The sequence below is a fragment of the Malus domestica genome, chromosome 08 (assembly GCF_042453785.1).
Source record: "Malus domestica chromosome 08, GDT2T_hap1".
NCBI lineage: Eukaryota > Viridiplantae > Streptophyta > Magnoliopsida > Rosales > Rosaceae > Malus > Malus domestica.
The window spans coordinates 9,574,379-9,588,160 of NC_091668.1; the positions used below are offsets into that span (position 1 = coordinate 9,574,379).

At 37.0% G+C, this 13,782-nt stretch overlaps 2 protein-coding genes across 4 annotated transcripts; one reads left to right on the forward strand and one right to left on the reverse strand.

Moving 5' to 3' along the window:
• The first annotated feature begins 401 nt into the window (after positions 1-401).
• On the forward strand, positions 402-2,985 carry LOC103441161 (probable transcriptional regulatory protein At2g25830). 3 transcript variants are annotated; one of them, XM_008379863.4, is made up of 7 exons: positions 402-602; positions 686-849; positions 988-1,049; positions 1,287-1,443; positions 1,575-1,849; positions 2,307-2,427; positions 2,588-2,985. In XM_008379863.4, exons 1-7 carry the CDS (start codon positions 500-502, stop codon positions 2,678-2,680), a joined length of 975 nt encoding a protein of 324 aa, XP_008378085.3. In that variant the 5' UTR covers positions 402-499; the 3' UTR covers positions 2,681-2,985. The 3 variants fall into 3 exon arrangements, with proteins under 3 accessions (XP_008378085.3, XP_028962776.2, XP_028962777.1); XM_029106943.2 differs by having other exon boundaries at positions 403-596; XM_029106944.2 differs by having other exon boundaries at positions 425-602; positions 705-849.
• A 4,577-nt stretch (positions 2,986-7,562) lies between these two features.
• LOC103441305 (carotenoid cleavage dioxygenase 8 homolog B, chloroplastic) lies at positions 7,563-12,026 on the reverse strand. The gene is made up of 6 exons (XM_008379992.4): positions 11,665-12,026; positions 9,036-9,779; positions 8,749-8,942; positions 8,377-8,566; positions 8,155-8,257; positions 7,563-7,957 (listed from the first exon to the last, which is right to left on the reverse strand). Exons 1-6 carry the CDS (start codon positions 11,980-11,982, stop codon positions 7,812-7,814), a joined length of 1,695 nt encoding a protein of 564 aa, XP_008378214.3. The 5' UTR covers positions 11,983-12,026; the 3' UTR covers positions 7,563-7,811.
• Between the last annotated feature and the right edge of the window lie 1,756 nt (positions 12,027-13,782).

Genomic DNA, 13,782 nt, shown 5'->3' on the forward strand with positions numbered 1-13,782 from the left:
ATTGGACAGATTGAGGTTGCTACGGCGAGGACGGTTGCGGTGGATGTTTATAGCGTTTGCAAAGTTGTTTGTGTGTTTGGTTTGCAATAGTTGGTTGGCTCTGTTGTACTTTGTTTTGTCTTGGCCCACTTTTTGCTTGTCCATGTATTAGTTTTGGGCCTTTGTTGTATGTTTGTTTGGTTTTGGTTTGTAATAAAAGTTGCACTTTGACCCAAAAAAAGAAAAAGAAAAAAGGAACCAACAAAAGTTTGTGATACCGTGGAGCATGTCAAATATGTGCATTGAGGGAAAAAAAAAACCTTGTTTCGTACTCAAAATCCAGGCTCACGTAGGTTTTGGGCCAGGTTCATTTGCACTGGTGGCGCCAAGGCCCAATAAAAAAGTGTAATGATCGTGAAGCTGCCCGCAGATTTTCACCCCACTTGGCACTTGGCCGTGGACACTTGACGGCGTCACGGACTCGCAGCTGACACAAATTCGAAGGCAGCGGCAAACAGTGATGGGGTCGTCTAGTACAATGAGAGCGTTAGGAGCAATTGTTCACAGAGTCAGCAATGGCGTCTCCTCCAAGTCCCCAAACTCCTTGGTTCTTCACTGTACATGTCATATATTCTTATCTTCTTCCTCTCTGTGAATTATGAATTTTGCTTTCGAGAGTGAATTTTTAGCTGACTTTTTTATTCAGGGAATGTTCTGCTGAGCAGAAAGTTATCGTATTCATCTGCAATTTCATCATTGCCGCCATGGGTTTCGACCCACATGCACGGCGGCGCTGCAGCGAGAAGAACCATATGGACCGTCGCTCCTCTTTGTATGGGCAGGCGTTCCAGCAAAATCGCCGGCCGAAAGGTCAGCTCTTTCGTTCTGCTTTGTAGGTTTTTATTTTCTTGCACGCCAAGTGTTTGATGAAATGCCCGTGTAATGTGTGTCAGGGTTTTGTGACTGTTTGTTGGGTTTGTTTTGAAAGTTGTGGAATTGGTAATGCAGGGGGCTCAAGATGCAAAGAAGGCAAAGCTATATAGCAGGATAGGGAAGGAAGTTGTGTCTGCGTAAGTTAGTCGCTCTGGCCTTCTTTGTATTTTGCTAGTGCTGATTTAGCATTGATTAAAGTCTAATCTTTGTATAAAGACAAATGTTAATCTCCTAGTCATAATCTTTGTATAAAGACAAATGTTAATCTCCTAGTCATACTTATTGAGAATTACACTAGTTTCATAGTTTCAACAATAGGGGGTATTTGGTATAGTGCAGTGCCGGTAACTTTTCGTTGTGCCTTAATGGTGCAGTGTAAAGAAAGGCGGTCCAAGTCCTATATCAAATATGGCCCTGGCAACTGTTTTGGAGAAAGCCAAGGAGCTTGATGTACCCAAGGAAATTGTCGAGCGCAACATTAAGAAAGCATCTGAGAAAGGACAAGAAGCTTACATTGAGAAAGTATACGAGGTCGGTATCAGTGTCATCTGCTAGATCTTCTTTGGTCCTGCTTAAAAGTTTTATGTTCAACATTAAGGATTATTTTATTGGATCGATACTTTTCTCATGTGACCTGATTTTATGGGTGCTACTATTGTCAGGTATATGGTTTTGGTGGAGCTTGTATGGTAGTCGAGGTCTTGACTGATAAAATAAACCGGTCTGTGGCAGCGGTTAGAGAGGTGGTGAAGGACTGTGGGGCGAAGATGGCTGACTCAGGATCTGTTTTGTTCAAATTCAGGCGTGCTCGGGTTGTAAACATAAAAGCTTCAGATGTTGATAAGGATCAGCTCCTTTCCATTGCTTTAGATGCTGGTGCTGAGGATGTTATAGAACCGCCAGTATATGAAGATGATACCGAAGATAGTTCAGAAAGGTAATTTTCCACTAGAGCTGCATTCCTTATGTAAATATATTTGTGTTGTAACTCTACTTTCTCTGGTTTTTTTAACTGATATATGATTTTGCTAAGTTAACATCATCCAATTGAGTTGTAATTGCCATTGTCCAAGGTATGAGTCTTCTTGACTCACTTTGCCTATGAGCTTACGTTTTCTGTGAAATGCAAGATCTTCACTTCTGGTCAACTTTCATGCTCATTAAATGGGAGCCTCGAGCCTATCCAGTAGTTGAACTCCATTCATACGTGTTATTGTAGGCACCTGGTTCAATCATTGGAATGTTGATATATGCATATTTTCGTGAACACACAGGGGCACGCACGCACACACACACACACACCCATCATTGTGAACTTTTCTCCTTTCGCTATACACAGTTCTTAACTTTATTTAGTTTTTTTTTTTTTTTTTTTTTTGTTTTGTTTCTGGTAGTTATTTCAAAATCGTAAGCTCATCAGAGAACTACACAACAGTACTTTCAAAGCTACGTGAGGAAGGAGTAAGTTTTGAGACGGATAATGGTTCTGAGCTGCTTCCAATAAGCGCTATTGAGGTTTGTCTCTCCTGCATACATATGACTTTGATCTGTTACAGCCTTATAGCTGGGATTTCTTCTTCTTTTCACTATGCGAATTGTATACTTTCTCACAAACTGTCTTCATATTTACAAGTCCATTTTGAGCATTTGAGGTAAAACTACTGGTCTGTTGCAGGTAGATGACGAGGCTATGGATTTGAACAAGGAACTTATGTCCCAATTGCTTGAACTTGATGATGTTGATGCTGTGTATACGGACCAGAAGTGATCAAAATCTCTATCTTTAGTCATCATCTCAGCAATCGAATTGAGCTCTTGGCCTTACAATATTCTTCGATCTGGTTTGTCTTTGGTATCTAACTCAATTGAAGTATATCTGTCGAGATCACTTAAGGAGGAGTGATGGGTGCGGGGTCGTTACCTTACCTTTCTGTTCTCTAGGAAGAAAATTTTGTTGTACTGTATTTTCATACTTGGGAAGTTTGAGGAAGAAGAGCATATATTGAAATGTGCTTGTTATCGGAGAACAAATAAAAGAAATCCTTGAATAACAATAGTAATGTTGGGAAATGATTTCCGTTCTTCATTTTGTTTATGGGCCTTGATTCTTCTTACTCTATTCAATCTAATGGCCAGGAATAAAAAGTCCATGGAAAGAAAAGAAGAGTGCGGAAATCACCTTCATAATATAGTGTTGGTAATGGAAAATGTGAATGGTGTGGCACTAAATTATACCTAGCATCTGGTTGTACATCTTTGCCGGTATATGACTGGAGGTATTGTAACCTAAACTTGTCGAGAATCGTTGTATCGACAATCAACATTGTGCTCACAAAAATCTACAGTAATCGTTGTCACCCTCCCGCCTTCATCTTCGTCTTCCTCTTCTTAAGCATCAATGAAATGAAATGGTATATACAGCAGGGCTTCCATGCACGCCACCTTCAAAACAATGAAATGAATATTACAAAGTTATTTATGGTATATGAGGGAAGCCATAATTAAATTTGGATCTTCTTCCAACATTGAAAAGAGAAATGTCACTTGGTCAAGAAAGGGACGTAAAATTTTGCCACCATTTCTGCACATGGCCTGCATAAACGCTTTCGACCGAGTGACATTTCATAGTGATCTGGCATATGAAGAGAGGGAATCCAATCCACAGTACGTCCACCCCTACAATCGATCTGGCGTATCACCTTCCTTTAATTCAAACCCCCTAACAAGTCACTGTACTCAAGTTTCCCCAATGTGTCTTTTAAGTTTCGGTAATGCAAACAACACGGCCATCAACGAATTTACGGTGATGCACCAAAGACTAATAGATTGGCAAGCTCGAAGAGGTAGGATAGGATGTTATAGTGGTTTGGGACTTCAGAGAATCCATGATAACGTAGCTTTTTGGTTTTTATGGCCGTCCTGTAAGCCTCGGAATCGGTTTGGCAGTGAGGCCGCCTTCTGGAGTGGAGCTTAGCTAACACTGCATAGCCGTCGAAGAGGTGCCGGAAATTGTAGTCTTCAATGTGCCAAAGACCCTGACCATTTCCTTAGGTACGTCCCTCTCTGCATGTAATTAGTTATCCATTTTTTATTTCCCTATGCCGAAAGTATTTTGTGAATTTTTGAATAATTTATAGTAATCTATGTATACCGGCCAACTGATTTCAGTAGGAACTTACCCAAAATCAAAATACATGTTGCACTGGCTGCCCACGGAGGCAGTTTGGTGCCAGAAAATAGAAATGCACTTATGGCTCGTTTACTAACTTTTTTTTTAATTTTTTTTTATTTTCAGTTTTTCGTTTTTTTGATTTAGTATGAAAATTAAAAACTTTTTTTTTTTTTTTTGTAACTATTTTCAGATTTCATTGGAAGCCAAAATTTGAAAACTTTAAAAATTTGCTTTCAGCTTTTGGCCTACAGTTTTTATTTTGGGTTAAGTACGTATAACTATTTTATATTTAGGGGTGATTCTAAATTGACTTATGTTACACCCCATTCCCGATTTTAAAAATAGTTTGGATTTAAAAAAAAAATTATTTTTGGGTCTTAATGTGTGTGCTCGTGGGGCTCTCTTTCCATTTTGGTCTCCTTCCTGGCCCCCTTTCTTCTTTTTTCCTTTGGAACCATGAGTCCTCTCTCTCCCTTTCTCTGCAACTCTCTCCTTCCCTCCCCAAGAATCATCGTACACACAGACCCATTGACAGTCACCACCTCATCCACCCACCTAAACCTCCCCGTGTGATCCACGAAACTTGGAGCAAGGTTGGAGCACACCTAAAACCTCCCCGTTCTTGTGGTGCCGTGGCGTTGCCACTGTGCATCTCCTTCTCCGGTGAGTTTTTGGATTTCCGATGATGATAAGCCTTGAGAATCACCCAAAACTTCTTGGATCGTACTGTGGGTAGTATTTCTAGTTTTTCTAAGACGTTGGGTACGGGAAACATCATTGGAAACTCAAATCCAGTTTCCAGTGAGAAATTGACGACTTTCTAGCCAATTTCAAGCCAAACCACGACGAGTTGGCCCAGCGTGCATGGTATCAATCTATTTGTCTCACTAAGTACTACAACTTTCAAGGCTTTCGAGGCATGCATGTTCATTTGAATCTTACCCAGTTTCCGACGACTTTTGCGACTTTCAAGGCATTTTTCAGCCAAACTGCTACGAATTAGACATCGTGTGAGGTACTATTCTCTTCGTCTCATCGAGAGCTATAACTTTCACTTTTGTTTCACTCGATTTCGTTGCTTATTGACAAAGTTATTAACGTTTAAAGTTTGTCTAATTTTCGGCCGAATTCAGGCTTTTTCTTTTGAATGGGTCCAGCGACCCACAGTTTAGTAAACCCAGGCCCTTGGGCCGAACAAATTAGGGCCTTCGGCCCGTTGAAAACTAAACCCAATCCTTTAAAGCCTAACCCAAAACCCTTTTGGAAATTTAGGCCTTTGGGCCTAGGATCTTTCGACCCAAACTCTCCAACCCAACCCAAACCTTTTATTTTTATTTTGTTTATTTTGTTTTAAAATCCAAAGGAATAGGGTCGGGGCTTCAAGCCCAGCCCATTTGAGAACCTTAGTGAGACAGGCATGTGGGCCATTGAAAAACCTTTTATTTTTATTTTGTTTATTTTGTTTTAAAATCCAAAGGAATAGGGCCGGGCCTTCAAGCCCAGCCCATTTGAGATCCTTAGTGAGACAGGCCTTTGGGCCATTGAACCAGCCCAAGACCCACGGGCTTTCAAGCCTAAACCTAATATAACCCAACCCTAAAACCCATTTTAAATTAGAAACCCTTAACCCATTAACCCATTATCCTAAACCCAACCTACCTAAACCTAAACCTAACCCAAGTCCAAACCCTAAGCCCTAAACCCGGTTGGAACATTCCAAGGATATTCCTGAAACCTTCAAAGGAATATTCTCTGGAATGTTCCTGTGTTGAACTTTTACGAAATTTATCCGGGACCCCTCTTAGAGTAATTCGACTTCCTGAATTCGTTTTTGACATTCGTTTTTCCAAATTAAATTGTTTGGATAGAGCTTTATTAATTGTACCCTTTATGTGCTTAGGTGCATATATCGTGACGATTCCGTGTTTGCTAGTTTGCGTGGCTTTTCAGCGGCTAAGTATCTATGGATGGACCCCTTCTAAAAATGCATGATTTGATGATTACGTTTTATGAGATAACATGCTTATTGAGGCTAGTTTGAATTATTACTATTTTTCCTATAACCCATGTTCTTTATAGAATATCTTATGGATGATGATATAATATTTAGAACATGTTTAGAACACCTCTTTATAGTATAGATGATGGATGACTTTATACTATGAAGTTGCTTTTCAAATAAATGTATGTTCAATGGTTTTGTACTTACCTAGTGGTCCCAATTCTGCTACAGGATGAGGGATAGATTTCGTCCTGGGCGACGGTTACGGTGTTGGCATAGGGCCTGAAGATGGTTTTCCTCTGGCAATTAGAACAAGGACGAGGAGCTGGCACGGGGCCCATGGATGATTTTCCTCTGGCAATTAGCATAGAGACGGGGAGTTGGCGAGGGATATTGAACATTCACTAGTGATTACGATATATATGAGTTATGATTTGAGACATTGCACATAATGTTAGGTTTCAGAAAACCTATTTTTATCATGTTATATGAGTTTTCATAAAACCTGGAGGTTAGTATGTTGATAACTGTTTTATATATATATATATATATATATATATATATATATATATCAACTTGGTCCACTCATGTTTGTTTTGCACCTCCTTCAGGACTTAGAATCGAGGCATACAATCTCGGCGTCAAGACCGGCGTCAAGACACTTCCGCATCGGCATCTTCGAGTCCTCTCGGTGTAGGACCCATCCTCTTATTCATTCAATTTTATATTATTTCTTGTTAGTATTCTAGTTAGTTGTATGCTTTGAACACGTTTCTTACTTGCATTTTAATTATATTTAAATTTATAGGTCTTATTTATTCCTTGTTCTCAGCAATTGCATTCAATAAATGGCTTTTGTCACCCTTAGGTGTCGGCCAACACGTGTCTATCCTGGTGTTCGGGAAATATTGGGATCGTGGCGTATCAACTTAACCTTTTAAAACATTTCAAATAAACACTTAACGTTTTGAAAATTAGACATGTTAGGCAACAAGCACATGTTACCAGTGTAAAATGATGATGTCATTAATGTTAAGTGATAACGTGGACAAAAATTGAAGTTGATCTTTACTGATCGCCATCTTTGAAGCTCTAAAACCCTAAATTGGTCTCTTTAGTCAAGTTAAACACTAAATTGCTCACATCATCAGTTAACGCTAGGGACCTAACAAATGTTCATTTTTCAAAACAATTGGTAGCTTTTGGAATGTTTTAGAAAGTGTTGGGACTAATTTGGAATCATCCTTAAAAGTTGGGTAGTTACTTGTAGTTTATTGTTTTTTAAGACTAAATATAATTATCAAATAAGTTATCAGTTTTTAAAAAATTAAAAACAATAACTGAAAACGAAATGATTATCAAATGAACTTTAAAATACTGATTTATTTTTCGGCCAACCAACAAATATTGATTGAGCTTTCAAATTATGGGACAAATACGTATAGTACATGTTTAACAAAAAGAAAAATATATGTAGTTTATAACTCGCAACGCTCACTTAAAACGAAAAGAAATATGAACATAGATTTTGTCACATTGTTATGCGTAGGTACAGCCTATATCTATCTGCTTACATGTCACTCATATCATATAAACGAGTAGCATATTTTTGTGTACCTAGCTAACCGTGACCTACATATCAACGCAGTCGAAGTGGGAACATTCTTTGGCTAGCTGTAAATAATGAATGTAGAACTGATACTGGCTAGTTCATCATTTCTATGATTATTTGGAGGGAACCCAGCATCCATGCAGTCCATATGGAAGACCATAGGGGAACTTTGCCCTAGCAATCTCTTCAAACGTTGATCCATCTAACAGCAATGCATATCCATCTCCATTTTTCTCACTAATCATCGAGATCACAACACCTATATCATGTACACATAAATGTCTTAGAAATCATTCCGAATAAAGAGTTATTAACCTACATCATGTACACATAAATGTCTTAGAAATCATTCCAAATAAAAAGTAATAACTTACAAAAAAACACTGAAAAGTGCCTTTAAGAGTTTTAAAATTTGGCTTGATTTTGATTTTTAGTTTTCAAGTATGATAATCTCACCATCATCTTCTTCAGTTGACCCGGGACGGGCAACAAAGAACGGCTCGGATGGCACTGCTCCCTCATCGTACCAATTCTTAGCTTTCTTCTCTACCAAATCAATCTGCAAACACATATATTCAAAGAATTTGAGTAAGAAACTAGCTCAAAACCGCTGATGATATAATAAAAAGTGGAAAATGGAAGTAGTGCATGTAATTTTGAAACTTTAATTAATAATACCTTGGTGAGGGTGTTAGGGAAGTTGCACGGGCGCTGAGCCCCGCAAGCATAAGCGTATCTGTATTTTTTGCCCAGATAAGCAGGGTTTATGCTGCACATGTCCATCCCTCTTCCATGCTCATTTGGGTCTAGTGCTGCCTCCAATTTTCCATATGGACTCCCATCCAGTGGTATCTTGAACCTACCAACCCTGAATTTTGCATCAAAATAATAATAACAAATTAATAGCTAGCTCCAATTTAGGTCACATATCTGGTTAATTTTGACAGAATTTTTATTCGAAAATATTAAACATGATAAAGAATTCCCAGTCTCGCAAGATCATGTTATGTATTGATTTATATAAGACGTGTAGTCATATCATGTACGTACTGAGCATCTGGTAGTACATCTTTGCCGGTATACGACCGAAGATTCTGAATCTTAAGCTTATCCAGAATTGTGGTGTCAGCGTTGTGTTCACAACAATCGGCAATGACAGCAGTAACCCTACCGTCCTCATCTGTCTCCTCATAAGCATTAATGAAATGGAACGTAATATACAATGGAACTTCCACACTCGCCACCTTCAAAACAAAGGAATTGCATACAAATAATAAATCAAAAGATCAAAAAACATACTAATTAGTACACAAAATATCAGATGGGTAGTAACTTACAACGTTGCCACTAGCTTTACACATGACATGCATAAACGCCTTAGAGTCAGGGTGCCACTCAAACTTGTACAAGGGAGTGGGCTCGGCCTTGAGCAAATTCCCAGCACAATACCTCAGTGGCATTTCGGGCACAATGATGTAGTGCTCGGTCACAGGGAAAGAGTGCACCCAACCAGGAGCCGGTCCACGGCTACAATCAACCCGCCCGATCACCTTCCTCTCATTAGTACCCGGCTTCATCCTGACCGCTAAATACCCCGGGTTGATTAAATCCGGCAACAAAGTCAAAAACTCGGTATCGGTCACAATAGGATGTGCCGAGTGTATCAAACCACCCAATGTGTCACTGTACTCAAATTTTCCCAAAGTGTCCAACGTTGTCGGGTCAATCACTATTGATCCCTTCTGGGTTTCTGTGAGGCACACAACCCGACCATCACCTAGCTTAACCACTCCGGTGTTGGCGTTGTCAGTCAACGATGCACCGGAAAATAAGTTGGCTAGTTCTCCAATATAAGATAGGAAATTGGCTGGCTTAGGGACCTCAGAGAATTCACGGAAACATAATTTTTGGTTCTTCATGGCGGCTGTGTAGGCCTCGGATTCGATCTGGCGGTGGCCAGCAGTGAGGCGGCCGTCGTGGAAGTGGAGTTTGGCGAGCATGGCATAGCCGTCAAAGAGGTGGCGGAAGTTGTAGCCCCCAACGTGCCACAGCCCTGGACCATTTCTTAGGTACGTACCCTTCTGCATGTGACATTAAGTTAATTATGAGCTAGCTATATATTCAACAAATGTTCACCCTTTGTAATAAAATGGTGCCTAATTAATTTGGATCTATTTGTCTACAAATAACTGCAGATAGAAGTATTAGAAAAATTATTTGGAATGAGACACTGATACGGTCTGAAGCATTAAAATAGTTGGTAATAAATAAATAGTAAAAGAAATGGACAAGGCCAACGTCAAATTACATTCTTGTCGATGAATTATATAGCACTTTAAAAGTAATTTAAGTCGGGAATATTTGTACTTGGCCAGCAGGCTCAGCGCCACATTTGTCCCATGGATTATGTGGCGATCGACAGTAAGTTGATTAATTCATTATCAGATTTAGTGTAGCTTAATTAGTCATATACTGCCATTTAGTGTTATGCTCTAATAATATTCTTTTTTTTATTTATAAATAATGAATTTTAAATTTGATTATCACCAAAAACGAATTTGATCTATATTATTGATAATTCAATGTTAGGTTAAGCTAACTCTCTCTCTTAATATAAATGATATCATTATTCAAAATTAATCATATATACTAGCACTAGCATTTAGCAAGAAGACACACGCGTCATCAAGGACAAATCTTCGATCTACGTGCGTGGCAGGTAGGCCTCTCACTACGAAGCATTAAAGGTTAGAAAAGCAGGATCAAATTAACGGGAATAAGAAAAGGATTGTTTTTTTTTTGGGAGACTTTGGATGCGGTCCCTAGTTATGAACAATCTTTGACTGAAACTTTGTTGGTTTTCAATTTTTGATCCAAGTCCCTAAAATTAATTGATAATTTATTTCTATGTACGTTACTATATTTTTTAAATTAAAAATTAAAATTTATAGTTGTTTATATTAATGAGATTTTAAATAAAAAACATAATTTGTGGGATTAAAAATATTAAAATATAAATATACTATTGTGTGTGTGTGTGTGTAAACATGGGTACATTCATAAAAAATAACCAAAAAATTATTGTATCAAAACATGGGTACATTCTTCAAAATGGGTACATTTAGCAAAAATAAAAATGGGTACAAATAAATAAAAAAATATGGGTACAATACAAATAAAACTTTAAAAAATATGGGCACAAAAAGAAATTAATATATGGGTACAAATTAAAATTGAAAGGAAAATTGGTACAAATTAAAAAAGGGTTGCAAATTAAAAATGGGTACAAACTAAAAATAAAAATATATGATAAAAAATTTAGCCATAAATATAAATATACTAATTGTAACATTTTTAATATTAAATGAATATATTTATAAATAAAAAATATTTTATTATTGAAATAATTAATGATATTATTAATACAAAGGACCTTGATCAAAAATTGAAAAGTAATAAGGTTTTAATCAATAGAGTAGTAAAAATAAGGATGAAAACCTAATTACTCCTTTTTTTTTTTTACAAATTTGAGCTTTCTTCTATTTTTATTTCCTGCAAGTTTCTGAGTAAAGTTGTAAACTTACAATATTTTGGCTTACAGCATCGTACCGTATTTTGATCCTTTATTTTTTATTTTTGGCCTAACCCTAATATACATAGATTGAGTTCTTATTGGTTGTATCTGATATTTAGATTAAAAAAATTTCTTTTGTATTGTAACAGAAGATACGATGTGTTATGAATCTGAACCAATTTATCACGGTAAATCTTAAATAAATTTGTAGTTTAGAGTTAGTAACAAGGAATAACTTATCAAAATAGGATTGACAAGAAAATATTCTTCGTCCACACAAATAGTACATGCAAGCTTATATATATGTACATGAAATCATCATCAGCAACAATTCTTTGATAGAATAAACCAAGAATTATGTACTTGAAATTAATTAATGAACGATCACATACCAGCCACAATGGTATTTCTCCTTGGACAAGCAGCTCTCCTTCCCATCTCTCCTGCCGCACACTCGTCCATGCTACGTGACTCCCGTCGTAACCATCGCCACTTTCTTCTTTTGGGGGTGGATGAGCTATTGCCGGCAATGGTGGACTTGCTACGTTTGTGGACACCAAGCTCCGACCATTGTGCTTTTTTATGGTATTATTCAAGTTCTTTTTTAAGGGATTAAACCCACCTTTTATATTATTTGAGTTCTCAGAAACGGCAGCTGTTGGCAGAAAAGAGAAGTTTCCAGTAGCGCCTGAAAATGTTATGGAGGCCATGAAAACTAGCTAAGAACTAAGCAGCTGTGTATTAAGAGTGGGTTAAAGAGTGTAAGGTGTAATGTCCTTTATATACAGGAGGGCCGGCAGGGAAAGATTGCAAATAGGGCAAGTTAACTAATTGGAAACAAGTGTCCTATGCATCTCCATTTGGAATCTTAATAGGTGGAATTCCCCTTCACTAGCTGACATGGCTCTGTTCACTAGCTGACATGGCTCTTTTTTTTTTCAAGGAAAACCTAAAATAGAGAAGATGGGCATACCAATATGCTTCCGTTGATGGTTTAACTAAAGACAACCTTATATTGAATGGTGTTCTAATCAACCGAGCTACAAGAGCTTATTACTATACCATATAGCTTACCTTTTTTTATGTTATAATATTTGTGAGAAGCAGATGATGTTTTATAGTAGTTGCAGAAAGTAGTTACATCTATGCATCTTAGTGCGAGTTTAACATTCACTAATCCTCTTTTCTCCTAACAAATAACATTTTAACATAATGGCACTATCATTAGTCGAAAAAAAAAAAGTCATGTGGTCATGCAAGAAAAGAAACAATATTTTTATTTATTTAAAAAAACTAGCCAGATACCTCCAAATTAATTATTATATCATTTTGGTAAGGGAAATAAATTTAAATTGCACATAAGAAGAACTCACAAATAATGGGATAAATATATAGTAGAGTAATATTTTGTATTTTATGCGGTAACGGGTGATTATCAGAAATCACATATGTTACGTGTAATTTGTCTCATATAATCGACAAGATTAAATCGACTGTATGGCTAACTTCTTAAATTTTCTTTGTAAGCGACAATTAACAGAAGTTTTCTTATTTGTCTTACTGTGATGGTTTGATAAAATATCCAAGGATAATGCTAAGGAGAAAATATGTGTAGATAAAATTTTGTAAATCAAATGATATGGAAGTTGATGATTGGATTATTATATAAGTGTTGATTAATGTGTTTATTTCTTATTGGTGACACACCATTTAATTTCTAAACAAAATATACAAATTTAATTTACCTAACATTACTCAATATCCAAACCTCAAGAAGTTTGGAGTCCATTTACAACTCACATGGAATCTTAATTTTTTTTTATAAATATTTTGTCCATTGTGTACTTCGAGAGCGATGTTAAGGAAACCTTCAAAAAATACTTTAAATGTAGTCTACAAGTTATGGTATTCCTTGCCTTTTTCATACATCAGTTTTATTTTTATAATTATGTGCCATATTTATGCAGCTAATGACCATTATGTTGCTGGACGTGCGTACAAAAGGGGAAGCCACCATACTAATTCTTTTATTTATGCCTGAATATTTCGTTAGCATCTCAAATTTTATTCAATTTATTTTGTATGTCCTAAGCTAACATTGAGACAAATTACACACACGGATATATTATAGTATCATAACATATGTTCTGCTTCCTTCTAACAACAAACCTTGGACGGTCACGCATAAAGTTAAATCAAACATTATGAGAGTGATAAATTAAGTAGAAGTGATATTGATAATTCATTGATACGAAAAAACATGATTACAACACAATTACAAGCGTGCCAACAGAGTATAATTTTTTCAGTGACCAAATTCTGGATTTGGAGAGAATAAGCATATAAGCAAACTTAATTAATCCACTATCCGCTATATGGCAACCATGGACACACAAGAACCATAGATATACATTTGCCACAATAGATTAATGGTGGAAAATCCAAAGTCTAGGAACACAAAAGCAATCGCTAAGAAGTGAGGCCACACAAAATGCTGGGCGGCACAAACA